Genomic DNA, 18,548 nt, shown 5'->3' with positions numbered 1-18,548 from the left:
CGAAGGTTTCTAGATAGTATAGCACAGCAGCGTACGTAAGTTGTAACTCATTTACGTTGTATTTGATCATTCTTGCGGGTGCAAATGAGAGGGGACCATCTCTCGTCAATCTCCACGGCAGATTTACATGTACGGTGTAGTACCTCAACCAACCTCAACTTCACATAAGCTTCCGACCCTTCTCTGTTCTCTGCGAGGTGGTGGTGGCAGCTAGCGCAATGTAATGGACTCCGTATGTACACGCATAAATCGCACTGAATTCTTTTTACGTACGATTGAATGCAAATCTCGGAGCAGAGGAGAGTCGGCACATTTGGAGCTGAGCTGTACTGCCGTTTTAGAAAGATCAAGTCGAGTGTCAAGATTGTGCAGTTTCTGTTAAAATGAAGATTGGTAAGGAGTAGCGTAGCTACGTAGCTTTGCCTATATTAAAAGCTGTTGATCACCAAAGATATTGATCATTATTAGCCCAATCGGTCGACAACCCGCGTACCCAAGTCAATCAAGTCAAGTCGCATCGCATCGATGAGGCTAGTCTATGTAAATTTAATCTCAAGATCTGGCGAAATGGAAAATTTTCTTGTCTTATAACAATGTAGATTTGGCAATTGTAAACACGTCTGGCAGAAGTGCGGTTAAGGGTACAATCTAGTAATGAAAATGAGAGTGTTGCATTTTAATCAAGAATACAAAAGATATTAGATAAATTTTGCAGTTTCTAATTCTGTGTCATAAATTTACAGACATATTATTACTTGTTTAACTTAGACTCTATATTAGACCGATGGTATCTGTCTCTTCATACACGTAATCACGGTGAGCTTCCATCTGACGTTTGGACATGTATGGTCAGCCTTCAGAGTGCTTCTTATCTGACGTTGGGACATGCATGGTCAGCCCTCCACGTCAGATAAGAAGCCCACCGTGAGCTGTGAAGAGACAGATACCATCGCATCGGTCTAAATGATGTGACTGTATAGTGTGAGAGTAGACCAGTCTATCCATAGGGCCAGCATAGTATTGAGTATTTAAATCTATAGAATCTACTAATAAACCGCCTACTCTAATTCTTGGTATCGCCAATGCGCACGGTGGAGAGCCCTGTCACAGATGAACTGTGGGATTCCTTGGTGCCATTGTCGCTTCCGCTCCGGTTGTCTCGCGCACGTCCCAGTTCCATATGATTCAATGGAGTTATGTCTGGTTTTCTGGTTTTACGTTGTTGCGCCTTGTAGCTATAATTCAGCTTTAGAAGAGTTGAAAGTTTCTAAATTTTACTGATTTGCGGTCACTAGAGTCATGGTTCACAACTGCAAGGTTTCAATGTGCTGGTCACATGATGGAAAGCAAAGAAATCTTACAACAAAAAATACCCCTGGATAAAGAAAGAATTGTGATGCGAGTGCATATATGCAGCCAAAACTGAAGCAAGTTTGTCCCCTGAGCTATCCCATATTAATGCATCTAAAATGCGGGTAAGAACAGTTTCACATGTTTTTAATTCTGTGGAATCAAGACATCAACTACTTGAACAAATGGCAAGCAAAAATATTTGTGTGCTTTTATTTTCACATTAGTTTCTGGTTGCACAAAATGCGCAAAAGTTTCAACACCATGAAAATTTCCACTTTATAGTAGTTGTCCAACCAAGACCAGTCCCAAGATACTCAGGACAGAGGTAGAGGTAATGTTTTGAAAGGTGTACCAAAACAACATTGATAAAAGTGTATTTTAAAATTCAATCATATTAGAACAATATTCATGTTGATTGATGGCCAGATTTACAAGTATGAAACTTTGTGCACTCTGTAATCTGCAACAGTGCAAGCAAGATGGATGGTGATAAGTATCATCTCATGTTTTATCCTTTGCCTTCAAGATACTGAAATGTCTCTTCACAACTACCTGAAATGGGATATGCTTCTGTTTGAAGAGACAACAATAGATACTATACCTTGATATGTCTTGGAATGTGGACTTTTTGATATTTGATTACTGTATAAGCTGTTATTTTCGTGATGGTTTAATTTTCGCAAATTTTGCGAATCACAGTTGGATCGCGAAACAACACACGAAAATGCCGTGATGCACTGGGGTTATAGTGCATTTACGTTCGCGTCAGCATCAATGCACAAAAACAACACCTCACGAAAATGTCAATGACCTCTTCATTCGCAAAAATTATCTGCACACGAAAATAACAGCGTATACATACAGTAATCTAGGAGCAGTTCCTGCTACTGTAAAAGCGGATATTTTCGCGCAACTAATTTTTCGCGCTCTGCCTGTTAAGAAGAGTTTCCCATGTTTTTAATTCCGCGGAATCAAGATATCAACTACTAGAACATATGGCAAGCAAAAATATTTGCGTGCTTTTATTTTCGCACTAGTTTCTGGTTGCGCGAAATGCATGAAAATTTCCACTTTTACAGTAATATGATATGAAATGTGTCTAGGAAAGCACTCTGAGAGTGCAGACCTCCACCAAGCAGCTCATTTCCACCACTGATCTTGTTCTTCCATAGAGATCAGTGATTTCCACTCATACATGCATGCTCAAAATCACCCAATTTCCCAATTTGAAGCCTATTGTTTACATCATCTCCTTCCAGCTGCGCGGTGCCTCACCTGAGCAGAGCACGCACTTTAGTGCACGGTTGCACACCTCAAATACATGCAGCTTGAACTCCCAAGTTCATTGACCCTATCTGTCCAAAGATTTTTTTAAAATCCTTCAAAAATTCATTAGAATTCCCAGATCACTACCAAAATTTAATAATCTGTTCCTTGTGTCATTATCAACCTTTCGTGTAAGTTTCATCCAAACTGTTCACAACCTTTTGAGTTATTTTGCATGCAGACAGACAAACAAGACCAAAAACATAACCTCTTTGGTGGAGGTAATTATAAACCTTGTTCAGATGTATACAATCTTTAGATATACTTGATATTCAGAATCAATATCATCCTTACTTTTGCATTACTGTGCATTGTACCTTGTTTATTTCTTGTACCAAATCTCTTTTAGTACAGTACTTTGAATGCAGACTCTGCCTCTGTCTTTGCAATATCTATGCCGTGCATTGCAACGTTCCATTTCAAATTGATGATTTTGCTCTTCGTGTCTATTTTTGTAAATTTGTTGTATTTTGTTTCACATTTGGTGATCAAAGAACCTGCTTCATTTCATATTTTTATACACATGTGCTTAATGCTAAGATACATTAAGAAACAATTCACCAAAATCCCAGTACAAGAGGAGAGTTTTGTGAGTTTTTTGTTTTAAAATTAGATGTTTGAATAATGCAAAATCTGATTAAATTTGTTTTCTTCTTTACAGCAGCAGGTGTTTAAGCACAACTGGTCGAACATGGCAGCCGCTGCTGAGCCTGGGTTAACATGTGTGGAAGCAACAGTGAAGTCACCTCACATAGCAAACCATGGACCCAATGGAGTGGCATGTGACTCCAGAAAGAACCATATACAGGACAAGGAGTTTGATGCAAGCAGTCAAACGTCCACAAAGAAAAAAGGAAAGAAAAGACAGGGACGTCGAAAAGACAAATCAAGTAGTAATGGCATTCACACAAGCAACCTTCATCAAGAAGGTAATGATCAAAAGCAGGGAGGCATCAGTATTGCAGCTGACAAAGATTCACGAAGGACTGCTACTGATGTGATTCACAAAGATACTGATGGCCACATGAACAATCAGGTGGAAAACCATGTGTCTGAACCACTGGCAGCACTGACACAAATGGTGGCAAACTTTGGCGTGGAGGATGAAAGCCCCCGCTCCCAGCTCGAGTCTCCCAATGGGGATCTAGATGTGCCTTTGGATCCGTCAAGTCGCGACGGGGGCATTGAGGAGTCGCTAGCCATTGCCAAGTGTAACTCGGAGGATGAGGATGAACTGCCATCCTCGCTCTCAGACTTTGTGCTTGGTTACCATGACGAATGCCATTATGCTGCAACCAAGCTACCACCGAATGACGATGACATTGATACCATTGCATTTGATGACTCTGAGGTCAGACTAGTACCTTATGAATCAGAACTGCAGATGCCCGACATCATAAGACTAATAACAAAAGATCTTTCTGAGCCATACTCCATCTACACCTATAGATACTTCATCCACAATTGGCCGAATCTTTGCTTTGTGGTAAGTGGTTATATCAAAAGTAATACATGCTGTAGCTGTTTGAATACATTATAATTATCTGCTTGTAAATCATTTGTCAAATTTGACACTTTAGTTGTAACAATGGTTTTAAAAGGATGAGCTCTGTGCAGCCACCCAAGCAACTGCAGATAAAGAAAGAGCTATAAATTCATTCAGACAATTCACTATACATGTATACTGGACTCTCCATGCAGTATTATTCTCTTCTTTTTTTTTTTGGGGGGGGGGGGGTGTTTGTGTTTGCTCCACATACAGTCATTTGTACTAAAGTCATTACTAAAATCCCCCTTTTTCATAAATGTACAGTACATATGGCAAACAGTTTACCACACAATTGTATGTGTTGAAGATACAATCAAGGAGCTTCATAAGCTCCTTTGTACAATAGACTTATTCTGTACAAGGGAATTAAGTGCCAAAGAAGACCTTTGCTGTAATGAAGGTAATGAAGCAGTCATAACAAATAGCTTTACAAAAAGATTAAAAATAAGCAAATGTTGAGAAGAGAATGAATTCAAGTCTACAAATGACCTGATATGACACCCTGTGGATATATTGATAGAACTGTAAAGCGTGAAATGCATGAAAATTTCCACTTTTATAGTACAGTAGTCATCATTTTCATTCATAAAATAGTAGGTATATGCCACTTCCATTATTTTCATTTTTTCTTCTTTTTTTTCATTTTTATGGCTATATGACTAAATTGCATATTGCAGACATTGCGCTCCTGCTCATTCCTACAGCAAGGAATCCCCAATACATTAAGAAAGTCAGATTTCCATTTTTATTGTGAATGATGCCAAACATGGTACAAGTATTACAATCATGTGAGTGACTGGGTTGTTTAATGCAGTGTTGTGCAGTAGTGTTATGATTCCATATTCAAGGAGAATATTGATATTCAAATGGTAAGAGCTTTCTTATTTGTCATTTCTGTTCAAATTTCCTTTGATCTGTTGCCTTCCATCCATTGTGTCCTTTTCTATATTATGTAGTAAATAATACTTTCTTCGATAGGTGTTTTTTTTTTTTTGGTCTTGGTGCCTGCCTTGCCGTTTCAATTTCAAGACACTGATGTTAAAATGCAATGAAGAAATCATAAGACATAAGTGGTGTGCAGTGCTATATGATATCCAAACATCTTGACAGCTTGGCATGTGACTGAAGATAAAACTATGAAAGCTTTCCATTAAAAAAAAAAAAAATCACTTATCATATGTTATTGTTAGTTCAGTATATAAGTAAGTGGCATTTTACACGAAAGTACAGTAGGACTGAATGATACTAAGCCCAGTGAACTACTTCTTTCAAGTGATGGGTTTATATTTGCATGTCTAGATTTAGTCCTTAACCCTTCATGTGCCCAAGCACGTAGTACATTCATTAATCTATCCAAACTTTACTTAGTTGTAGATTAGTTAACCCACTCAGGTGTAACAATGTGCCTCAGTTGAGCAGGAAAGCCATGCTGTCACAGTAGAGATTAGGGGGATTAGGTAATCTCTATTCTTTGACAATTAACCAATTTATAAGTTAGTTTCCAGAAGTCTGTGCCTCAATCGGGGAAGAAAGCACTCCAGCACAATGTGTGCTAATCAGTAAACATATCAAGGGTTAAAGTGAACCAACGTAAATCATGTACTGACTGTACAGATACATATTATAGCATTATATCAGACTAACAAAACTCTCCTTTTTTTTTCTGAAACCTCACTTTGATTATAAAGAATGCAAAATATGTGAGAATGTTTTGCCATGTAAATTTTAGGCATATTGATTTTAAGCTTATAAATTCAAATTTAAAAACTGTATGTGCAATAATAAAAAGCAACACAGAATGTATACACATTGATCATGTATGTGAAGTTTCCCATGAGGTGTTCTGCAATCAATCATGTACAGGCACACTTGAGGTCCCTTTGTGATACATTTGTATTCTTGTGGCAGCCTTCATTGATGGCAACCTTGAATACAGTGCACCACATAATCCATATTGCAATGTTAGTGACTGTACAGCTACACGTACATGTATATGGCCTAGGCCAATATCGACATGGTGTAGATCACATAAAAACAGTTTCAGTACCTCATGCAGGAAGACAAAAAAGCTGAGTGCAATAAATTCAGTTACAGTGTATGTATACCCAAAATGGTATCATAGAAAACTTGTGGTAACAGGCACAGGAAGAATGTTTCACTTTTGACATATTATCAAATCAGTATCTCCATAAAATCAAACAAACAAAAAAATTAGTAAAACATACTATAGGTGGGGATTTTTTTGCTTCCTTTTCAAAAGCAAATCCTTGTGACTCCATTAAGTTAAAGATTTTGGGCAGAGTTGACATCTCTTCCCCCCCCCCCCCCTCAACCTCATATTGTACATAGGATTATGTTGGTGGTATTACTGAGTGTCTGTTGTCATTAGTAGTGTTAGCTGGTATCTGTCTGTGAATGCTATTGAGGAAGTAACCTCCAAAGTCAAGGATTAAGTGACCATGACACAATTACAGGGTGCTACATAAGCACTTGCCCGATTGCCCGGGGCAAGTGAAAATCAAATTCGGGCAAGTGTTTTTGAACGATGAGAACAAATACTTGCCCGAGTTGGGCAAGCAAAAAAGTTTTGAAGACACCGTTTTTTCACTATTACCCCCAACAAACCCACAAAGTCAACCATACAGAAGCCCAACAGGGCTCGACACTAACTTTTATTTTTGGTGGCCCGAAAGTAATATCAGGTGGCCCCAAAAAAGAAATCAAGAAAAACATTTTTAAAAAAAACTAAATCGGTCCTACTATATAAGCGTAGAAACATAAATATTAAGCATTAATGAAGTAATACAGGTACCCATGTCCAAAATAAGTGCATAGAAAATTCAATCATCTTACCGTTATTCTGAGTTCAAAGATTTAGCAAATAGGCTTATAGATTATATTGAAATTTTATGCTATTTTCGTGGTCAAAACTTCCGTTTGAAATGAGAAAGTGGGAGCATTTACAGACACTTGTAAACATCCGACATTTGTTTTAGCATTGTAAAGAGCCGAAAGTTACCGTTATTCATTTCTGATTGTAAAAGCAATCATCCAACATTTACTAGTATTTTAGCACCTTATGGAGCCGACTGTTACCGTTTATCATTTTCAAATGTAAAAGCAAATAACCGACATTTATTTTAGCATCTTACGGAGCTGAATGCTATCCCTATTCATTTCCGAAAGTAAAATCAAATATCTGATATTAATTTTAGCACCATACAGAGCTGAATGTTACTGTTATTCATTTCGAAAAGTGTAAGCAAACATCCTACATTTATTTTAGTATCATACGGAGTCGAATATTACCGTTATTCATTTCTAAAATAAAAAGCAAACATTGACATTTATTTTAGCATCTTCACGGAGCCAATTATTATCGCCGTTCATTTCCAAAATTAAAGGCAAACATCCGACTTTTTTTGGTGGCCCAATCGGGCCACCAAAATCTTCATTTCTGATATTTTGGTGGCCCGACGTGCGTTTTTGGTGGCCCCGGGCCACCGTTAGTGTCGAGCCCTGCCCAACAATAATGGCTGTTTAGTGATGCAACACATCATTTCAGCAACTTTCCAACACTTACGTGAAGAAGCCCCAATGCATTTCAACGGCAACACTTGATCAGACTATGTTTGTTGTGCTGTTTATTCAAGTGATAGTGTTTTATTAAGCCCTTGACTTACACATGATTTTCTATATTATTTCCTTATATTTTTGACTTTCTTTTCAGGCAAGTAAAATTATTATTCGGGCAAGTGTTTCACAGCAAATTGGAAAATCTGCTTGCCCGACCGGGCAAGTGGTAAAATAAAGTTATGTAGCACCCTGAATTATGCATAATTTGGAGAGTATAGTATAAGAACATGTTTTGTGGTGATTGACAGTAGATGGTACATGTACAATGTAAGATCCAAATGCTGTTGAGTAACATGATCTTTGGTGCACAAATTGAGGTGTCATATGAGATATTCTTGCAAGAAATCCAGAAAGAATGCAAATGAAATCATAATACATAACTAGATGTTTTACAAGCAAACTACACAAGTCGTTCACAGCAATGTCCTGGTTTAGCATGCAAAGGGGTACCAAGTTAGTATTGGTGGTCAAAGGCATTATTTACCATTTACAAAACAAAATCATTTACAAAACTATTTACAAAACAAAATTTTGTTTCATAAATACCATTTACAAAACAAAATCCAGCTTTGCACTTCAAAATAGTTCTAAAATGTGAGTTAGGGTTAGAAACAACCAATATAAAAATGTTAATCAGGATAATCAATGTAAAGTATTGTTAAATATTCACAATGTGAATAATAGATACAATAAGATTGTTTCTAGACTAAACCGTCTACAGTTATGGTTTATTGAGAAAAATAGTGATATCCCCTCTTTTAGGTTTTATTGCATGATTTTTATATGGTAGGATGTTTTGTGACACAGCTGAACTACACATTTGAATCAAATGTGATAACTTGAACATTTTTGAAATCACTGCTCCCAGTGATAAGCTGTAGCTTTAAATTTTAGAATCATTTTGTCAGGCAGGAGATAAAAAGTTGATGAATTGTACAGGTGTTGGTTCTTGGTAGTTCCAGGAGTGGCCCCACTAGGTCTCCCTGGAAAAATTAATCCCAAAATTAACACTTTCATTCATTGTCATTTGTCTTCAAAAAACTCAATCAGGTTTAGTAGGGAATACTGTACAAACATGCAAGGGTGTATTGTCATTAAAAAGGTACAGAGGGTCCCCATTGTTAACTAGGGGCCAAGCTCAAGAGGGCCAAAACACTGAATTCAAGCATCATCTCAATAATCCAGTAGTATGCCTTGAGATTACATTGTACATCGTGTTTAAACCTTAATCAGGATGAAGAAGTGTGATTGTAGTGCCCCTGAAGAAGTTATCCCAGTTTTGTTTCATGACATGTATGCAATTTGATAGGGACACCAAAGAAGATTTGGTTGTATCAAGGTAATATCTATCCTGAAACTCAGCTGAAGTTGAAATGCCCAGGCTTATGTATTTTTGAAGGGACAATTTAAAGAGATTTGAATGAATATTATGTTTAATGCTTCATACAAAGATTGTATATTGTCATGTGTGCCATTTGGAGTTTGGGCATTTTACGAGACATAATGTAAAGGGGAAAATAAGAGAAAGACAGAAAAGAGGTCAACCTGTCATCAGCTTACACAATTTTTGGCGACAGATATTATGGCAGGAAATTCACTCATGAGAACCCTGCTTGGCATGAATTTGTGCATTTCAAGAGTGTATCCAGATGTGTGCATAAATTTGAATGCAAATGAACATATAAGCCATGGGCTGCTGCCAGAGTGGTGTCTGATGTCCCATTAGATGATTTGAAATATATCTTACTGTGTGCCAGGGAATGACAGTCGTTGCTTCTTTTGAAAATGATCCCATGAGATGCTTAAAGGAAAATGTCTCCCAATCAAGGAATTGTTTTCAATGAAAATAATGAAAGAGAAGCAATAATTGATTTTAAAGTAAGCAAAATAATGTATGTGATGAGGTGTTCTAAAGGAAGACATGACATTCAGTAATTTGACTAAGATTACCGTCCAACAAGCATCTGAACAAAAAAGCGACACATCCGTTGTATTAAACGATTTCATGTGTCACTTGCATGGCATTCCTTCAGTGCTTTGTCTGAGATAAATCACGAATTTCACTTTTTACTCATAAGAAAGATTTAAATACTCCATGACTCTAATCAAGACTTTGGACACTATCTTCTTGCATTTCTCACACAACAGAGGAAGTCAGAACTTCCAAGCAAATTAAAAGAAAATGCTATTTAGCTGGTCATATTCAATTCATTATGACAAAACTGTGTAACACAAAGGATCAGAAACACCATAGTCAGATGACTAGTAGAACAAAACCCAGATTGCTTGATATTCCTCCAATTTTCACCAGCCTGCTGTCATCTATGAGTATATTTATGTACATTTGTACTTTAGATTAGATGTCATAGCCTCACAAGTCTACTCCTGACCTAAATACAAATCTTTGCTCAATTTTCATTTTGATTGTTTCTTTATATTTTCTCCTGGGTTTGCACACTTGCCAACATCCACATTGCCTTGGAATTCATTTCCTGATTCCAGTTTAGTCTATAGATTTTTACAGGATACCTGACAGCACAATGATCTAAATGCCTTTCTATTATCTGTGTCATTTGCTCAGTACATTTGGGACTATTTTAATCCTGCCATCATTCCAGGTCAGCTAGCAAGGAATTGATTATGCTGTAGGTCATACTCCAGCTGAACATTATTACCACAGGATACATTTGAATAGAAGTAATCATAAACACATGGAAGAAATACATCTTGTTCTCCACCCACAGCATGTTGAATACTAATGCCAAAATGAGGCAAGGAACAGCCTATGTAGATGCTGTAGATGTGAAGCATGGTCCCTAGCAATGCAGTAAACTGTTACAACTGCTTTTATGTTGTTGTGCCTTCCCTCCCCAAAACATCTCCCTCCCTTCCCATGCCCTCCCGATCCATGTTACAGTATTTCTTTTTGGATGCAAAATGACAGAGAAAAGCTGGACCATAGAGTTTCCTTATTATCTTAAAAGTGCTGCAGTATTGCTATTCTGTTGTTATTATTATCATTATTATTATTATTATTATCATTATTATTATTATTATCATTACCAGTATTATCACTACTGCTACTACTACTACTACTCCTACCACTACTATTACTATTGTTGTTACTGTTATCGTTACTTTATAAGCATTATCATTTTATAGAAAGTGTTGCACAATTTGCTGTGTTATGTCATGTAGGAACTCAGAATGCTACGGGTTGTACTGTAGAACCTCTGTGCAGTAGAAAATTTGATTGATGGGATGCATTGACAGTCAAATCTTGTATGCGCATAATTCTACATCACATTTCCTCCATGTCATATCTTTCTCTCTCTGTCCTGATGGTGTATTACAAAAAGTGTAATTGATTAGAGTAGACTTCTAAGAGTAAGTATATTTAATGGGAAAAAAGTGTATTACTGGACTTAGAAGGCCCCTTTTTTTTTAAGGCAAGTGTGGTCCCGATACTTATTGAAGGCTGGGTTATGCCTTCAGATGAGGGATTATTTCATTTGTATGGGAGATGTGCAAGAAACCATATCTAGCACCTTTGATGGTATGAAGATTCAATTACAAGATGACTAATCCATGCCTCAAAGAGAGTCTCCATCATTCCCATTTTTTCACACACTGTGTCAGGTCTTTTGGGAGAACCTTCGAAGTAGTTAGTATTCAAACGAATGTCATGTAAGGCCAGTAGGGATATGAATAAAAAATTGAGGTGACCATTGTTCAATTTTACTGTGGTCATGATAAGGTCCAGCTTTATGTTGCTATATCTAGTATTTTATGAACTGTGCAGAAAGTATTCTCATTTATCATTATGAATTTGGCTGCCCTTGTCAAGGGGTGTGTGTATTTGGGATTCCTTGAATCATTTATTAAATTATTCTGTGTTGTTTCATTTTGTGTCATTTGTAATCTTTTCCATTTAGAGGCGTTTTTTACCTGTAGGAAAAATGTGGTACTGGATCATGAAATTGGTCTAATGCATACTACATATGAGAATGAAAAGAGGACAGTCTTCATTCCAGATTACTAGTATGTCTTACTGAAGCAGTATATTGCAGAAACATGCTATTGGTTTTAGGTTTATTCATATTGCTATAAGCAGGGCTCCACACTAACTTTTATTTTTAGTATCATACAGAGTCGAATATTACCGTTATTCATTTCCAAAATTAAAAGCAAACATCTTACATTTATTTTAGCATCTTACGGAGCTGATTGTTACCGACAAACATCCGACTCTTTTGGGTGGCCCTACATGCATTTTTGGTGGCCGCGGGCCACTGTTAGTGTCGAGCCCTGCTATAAGTCTTATGGGTAGTGATTGATATCATTATTATCAACCTGACAAATCATGACAACATTACTGAACATTACTGGTCTTCTGTCTTCATGTTGTTGTTGTTTTTTCCTATATTTAAATAGGAAAGAATTTGAACTCCAGTCTTTGTGTGTAGGCTGTTCTGAAGACTGAGGATGGAATATGATTTCAGTAAAAACACCATGTTTAGTATTAGACATTTTTTACAACACCTGTCGATCCTTTCCAAAGCAAAAATAGCAAAACAGACTCGTAGCCAAAGAGCACTAATGATTTCCACGTAGGCCTCTGTCTCATGAAGAATACATGTAGCAATATATAATGAACAAGTGGTATCAGTCATAACTCAATGAGACATGGTGTGCTAGGAAGATGGCAGAGGTCATCAGTCAAACTGATGTGTGATGTCTTGCTTCTTTCCACAAAGGCCATGCATGGATCGCAGTGTGTAGGAGCCATCGTCTGCAAGCTGGACGTACACAAAAAGATGGTCAGGAGAGGGTACATTGCCATGCTGGCCGTTGATGAGGACTTCAGGAAAAAGAAATTAGGTGAGGAGAAACAATTTGCTCTTTTTTTTCCGACGCATACTCTGATAAATTTTCACCACAGTAGAATTTTCTTGTAAGCTCATAAAAGTTTAATAAACATACAGCATTTGCCTACATTGTACATGAGTTCATGTCTTCAGTTTGTAGACTGCAGTACAAGTATGTCTAAGTAGGATGATTGTGTGAGTTGACTCGCAGACTCTGGTGAATTTGTGCATGAATAACTCGAGTCATTTTGTATGCATCCATCATGTTGAATTTCATAATTACACATTTTCATGTTTTCTTTGGTCATAAAGAATCTCTTACTTACTTTGACCCCGTTTACAGTGCGAGGCTCGGCCGAGCCCACCTTCATTTCAGTGTAAACGCGCAAAAGGCCAAATGCGAGGCCAAAATTGGCCGCGCATTTGGCCTCGCTCTGGAGGTGGTCTCGGCCTTGGCCGAGCCGCGGCCGAGCCTGGCCTTTTCTCAATGTAAACGCAAGCTGGGCCAAATACGCGGCCAGTTTTAGTCTGGCTTCCAAACCCTCTGCCTGTACTATTTCGCTATTCAGGATATTAACCCCCTCAACGTCGAAAACCAGTATAGTTTAAAGTGGTTTTGTCCTGCAAAGGATTTTTCCTTCGGCAACGGCCTTTGCCCGGCCGCGGAATCCAGTTGGCAAAGGGTCTGAAAACCAGACTATGCCAAATTGCATTTGTTTGCAAGCAGAGCGCCACTATGACAAAATATTGAAAGGTTTGAATTAAAAGCGCGGCCGAGCCCGGCAATGTAAACGGACAAAATTGCGGGGCTCGGCCCCGCAATTGAGGCTGGGCTCGGCCGCGGCTCGGCCCAGTCCCGCACTGTAAACGGGGTCTAAGTTGGGTATCTTTCAATTCTCTTGCCAGGATTAGTTTTACCTAACTTTGTTGCCTTATTTGAACCATTGAGACTTTAAGTGGGCTATTTGAGGAGATAGATTGAACTTTAAGTGTTGAGTCTTTAATAGTCAAAGCATGTCTGGAGAGCAGGAAATGAGATGTTTCAATGAGCACATGGCAATGGATGATTTTAGTCATGAATGGATTGCCTGCTTTGTCAGAAGACATAGGCTTTTTGCAGGGTGCAACCGTGGAATAGTTTAGCAGAGGGTAAGGTTGATCAAACTTGAGTGCCTTGATGTGTCCATGCATGATGTTGGTGAGTCAAGAATTTCAATGGCATTGCTCTGATGTAAACTGTTTCCATGGTTACACTGTCAGGTTCAAGTCTGGTCAAGAAGGCGATTCGTGCAATGGTGCGAGGAGAGTGTGACGAGGTGAGTCTGAAGGTCGATATTGCAAAGCATTCATAGCAGTTGCATCACCACAGAATGCCACGCAGTTCAAATGTGTATATGTAGCAGAAGTTGCTGTTACAGGATGGGTAAATTGTATTACCGAAACTTAATTCATCTATTTTGTCAAATAATGGCATAGTTCTCGAAATTTGTGATATGAACATTTTTTTTTTAAAATACAAATGTATGCACCTGCAAAATGTTCATGTAGCATTAAAGCAATTGTGTAATACTCAGACAAATAAACAACTTAAATTTTAATTAAATGGAAATTAAGTGGCATCATGACATGCCAGTATTTCTACCCTCCCCCTTTTCCTCTATATTTTAGTCATTAAATTGATATAAAGCACTTGCCTTATGTTTCATTGCAACATTTCTTTTGCATATTCACGGCATAAATACTTTCGTATCTGTGAAAAGTTGTAACTAATAGGATTGAGGTTTGCAAGCTTGAAGGGATCGTATAGTTTTGGTAAAGACGTAACTTCACACCTTTCTAACATTTTTGTTGAGATAACAAGAAACCTCTAATGAAATATGAAAAAGCATGTAATTCCAAGAGGAATTCACCATTTAATTGGTGAAAATTTGTTTTGAAATGGCTGAGATATCCAAAACAGAGCGATCTTGATAAAAGGTGGGACGACCTGTTGTTATGATTGCTTTGTTTTACTTTGTTTTTAGATGTCTCAGCCATTCTAAAATCCGATTTTCAGCTAATAAACTTTGAATACCTCTTAGAATGGTGTGCTTTGTACTATTTCATAAGTGATTTCTTGGTATCTCGCAAAAAAGTTGAAAGCTCAGTCCTCATCTCCACCAATACTATACCATCCCTTTAAAGTGCAATCTTGTTTAACTTCTGTGTTGCGTGATACAGGTTGTCCTGGAGACGGAGATCACCAACAAACCTGCCTTGCGTCTCTATGAGAATCTGGGCTTTGTTCGGGACAAGCGTCTCTTCCGCTATTACCTGAATGGTGTTGATGCCCTTCGTCTCAAGCTATGGCTGCGATGAAACTGACCAGGCTGTGAGAGGGTCAGGCCCTCAAGAACACTTACAATGCAATTTGCTGCCTTAAAATAAGGTTCTTCAAAAAATAGCAACATAACAAATGTTTGTGTTCAGTCATGTCAGTATTGTGTCAAAGCAAGCCTTTCATCGAATACAACTGTACTTACATTTTTCAATGAGTTTGCACTTGCAAAATACCTACAGAGGACTAGAGCATTGTGGAACATGCATCCGGAATGTGATGAAAACTTTCTTGGCAAGAATAGATGAAATGACTACAGTGAACCTGAGTTAATTTCACAAATGCACAGTCTGACAAGACTAAAAATATGTTTACCTGTATACGCTAAGGTGCATGAAAAGAGTGAAGTACTGTTCCCTCCTCCGTTTGCAAAGAAAGCCATAATTGATATCATACATTTCAAAGGTTAAAATCCAGCATTTTGGAAATTTGTTTGATGATGTTTGATTTCATCTGTAACTATCAGAGCAACAGAGCCCTGCACTGTTCTGTGTACATGTTCGATTGCTATGCAAAAATTATACATGACTTGAGATTGATGGCATGAATGCCACAGAGTTCCCTCTTCAACAAGTGAAGACCAAGTGTGCATATCAGAATCATAGCTGGTCTTGAATTGGATTTGTTTGATTCTTGGTATGGTGTATTCAGCTTTTAACTCCTTTGTGATGAGGATCATCACGACGGAGTTGATGACAGTGCCAATGCCTGGTCGGTTGTTCCTGCCCCCTAGCTACAGGCTTGTGTGACACAGCAAGAGTTGATAGATGCCATCTGCATTGCACTTATAGAAATGTACCAGTAGATGATAGCATTTCGGTTGGAGGAAAGCATCCATGAATTTTGAATACACTTAGAAGCATGCTCACCGCAGCAATCTAGATGCAAAGAATTGGGGTTTTCTTACGGCAAAAGAAAAACAAACAAGCAAGCAAACAAGAACGCAAATGTTTTTAAAAACCACATGCTCACACACACATGCAGGGATACTTCATTTTCAATAAAGGAAGCAAAGTCTAAACTAAATGCAACAGGGCTCAGAGTCTATTAAGTATGATTTTACATTTAAGAGGCAAGTAAAATTGAAAAGGGGAGTTCTTGATGTGACATAGCATCAATGTCCTCCTCTCGTTTTAAACCAGCTTCACACAAATGACTTTCATAAAGTATTCTCCAGAGAGAGAGAGATTAAAAAAAAGGAAAATATGGTGGCTTGTATGATGTAACATTGATTTTAGAGTCCTGAAAGTTAATATTTTTTTCATGTGATTTCAACTTGTGAGATAAGAGATAGCTAGATGATTTCTATGATTGTATTTGCACTTTTCATTGCCCTTTGTATTTAAACAATCTTTTTTATACCAATGTCTTGGGAATGCACCCAAAGATGATACCATCATTTTGATTTTGAGATGTTCATAGCACTTGTGAAGGTCATGATATAGGACTTGTTTGGATGTTGTGTACAGCAGGCATGTCATTTCTTGATTAAAAAAAAAAAGTTTTCTTGGTAAGTAGAAGGTACTGCTATCTGTGTGATCAACATGCAAGTTGAATGGCAGAAGCAGAAGCAACAGTGCAGCATGGGAGATTTCAAACAGTCAAGTAGTAATCTGTAGGATCGCAAGATGGGGATTCACATGGAGTGTTAAAAGATTTGCCCTATTGGTTTCAATGTCACATGTTGTCATTATGTGCATGTGGAAGTATTCTCTTGTTATACAGCTGCTGTGAAGTGCCAGCATAGAAGAAGAAAAATGAGATAGTAGGGAATATCAAATCTCCCTGGCAATACAGTAACAGCACCTCTACCTTTTGGCATGCTTTAGTGTGATTTTGAATTTCATTTGCATTGGATGACTTTTGAAATGTAACCTTCAAAGGAAAGCTTTTTATAAAATAAGGAAGTAATTTGAAATGTTAAACCAACCTGTGCATTGGTTGTTGCCAACAATTGAAAGAGTGAAAGGTTTCAGGCTTTTGTTTTTATGCCAAACTATGGACTTGTTTAAATGCTACAGACATTTGTAGACTGGGATATGTTTTAGGTGATGCATTTTCAATACAATTTTGTTTGATTGAAAATGTTTCATTCGTAGAAATTTTAAGGTAAATTTTGCTGCATTTGAGCAATGTTGACAGATCCTTTGAACTCTTGGTGCTAGGCAGGTTTAGTGCCTCACTGCATAAATTAGTAAGAGAAGTGTGTTTGTTGTTTTTTTTTGCCATGAGTCTGCCTTTTGATGTCACCCAACTTAGCCTCAACATACAGGTAATCAGAAACACATTTGAGAGAGACACATAGAGACAGAAATATAAAAAAAGAACTATTCACCTTGCAAGGGTATTGAATTTTTTCATACACTTCAAATGTTAGGGTAAATTCTCCCTGGTTATACAGTAGTTGATCATGAATATATTTGTCAAAGGAATTTCAAAGCAGCAGTGATCAAACTTTCTTCCAGTCATGGCAATTTTGATAGTGTATATCTAGCCACCTTATGCAACGTGAAATACCAATAAGCAAAGGTATGATCACAGACTGAGGTGTTGACAGCATGTATGTGTGAGCTCCAAGAGAGGCTTTTATAATCATTGTTTTAAAGTTTGTTTGTTTTTCCCTTCGAAGACAGAAAAGCTCAGGTAGGATGAAAGTGTGCAGGTGGTATGAATGAGAGACAGAGACAGTATGTTTGCAATATAAATAGCCTATGAAGCATGTGTGTCTAAAGGTCAGAGTTCCCCTAGCATTTCATACATGATGTATGTTCACACCAGCAAACATACCTACCTTCCTACTTACCCACACATACATACATACGTACACACATACATACAACATGTGTTTACAGATACAGACAGACAGAGATTTGTTCATGAAAAGGTTTGTGAAAACCTTAATATTTTTTTAAAGAGTTACTGTTGATATTCCAACTCTTATAATATGTGCAAGCCTTAAAGAAGATACTTCAGTCAAATTCACTCTCACTCATGCAATGTTATACAAATGATGCACAGGATAGAGTGCGTTAGTAGTCCACCAGCACCACGAAATAATCCTGTGCATCATTTGTTTTATAAAATGGGTCGAAAATTCGAAAACTAACAGCATTTTTCACGTACCTTTGTGGGTCAAGATGTCCGAAGATGTTCGTCCCAAACATTTACGCACGTCGCACTCGGAAATCCCGCACATAAGTATGATGGGGGGTTGGGTTTCCGGACACTTAAGTTCCCGCATGAAAACTTACTTATTTTACATAGAATATGCACCCTTTACCTTAAAGACTTGATATAGACTCCTCATATAGGCCTACTAGACAGCATACTCTGAAAACGGCGTGAGAATTAACCTGCTAAATCGTTGGATTTGCCCTTCAAAGTGACTTCATGTACGCGTCCGGTCCCACAACGCTTGGTCTACTGTACGTATAAGAGT

General features: G+C 37.7%; 1 protein-coding gene across 2 annotated transcripts; it reads left to right on the top strand.

Moving 5' to 3' along the window:
- The first annotated feature begins 184 nt into the window (after window positions 1-184).
- LOC139730902 (uncharacterized) lies at window positions 185-17,151 on the top strand. Of its 2 annotated transcripts, none has more exons than XM_071641780.1 (5): window positions 185-393; window positions 3,344-4,165; window positions 12,622-12,745; window positions 13,993-14,048; window positions 14,953-17,151. In XM_071641780.1, exons 2-5 carry the CDS (start codon window positions 3,371-3,373, stop codon window positions 15,088-15,090), a joined length of 1,113 nt encoding a protein of 370 aa, XP_071497881.1. In that variant the 5' UTR covers window positions 185-393; window positions 3,344-3,370; the 3' UTR covers window positions 15,091-17,151. The 2 variants fall into 2 exon arrangements, with proteins under 2 accessions (XP_071497881.1, XP_071497880.1); XM_071641779.1 differs by having other exon boundaries at window positions 3,341-4,165.
- Window positions 17,152-18,548: the final 1,397 nt, after the last annotated feature.

The sequence above is a fragment of the Diadema antillarum genome, unplaced genomic scaffold, assembly GCF_040938485.1.
Source record: "Diadema antillarum isolate AM-2024a unplaced genomic scaffold, OU_Dant_1.0 seq00000343_RagTag, whole genome shotgun sequence".
NCBI lineage: Eukaryota > Metazoa > Echinodermata > Echinoidea > Diadematoida > Diadematidae > Diadema > Diadema antillarum.
This window is presented reverse-complemented; position numbering and strand designations above follow the sequence as displayed.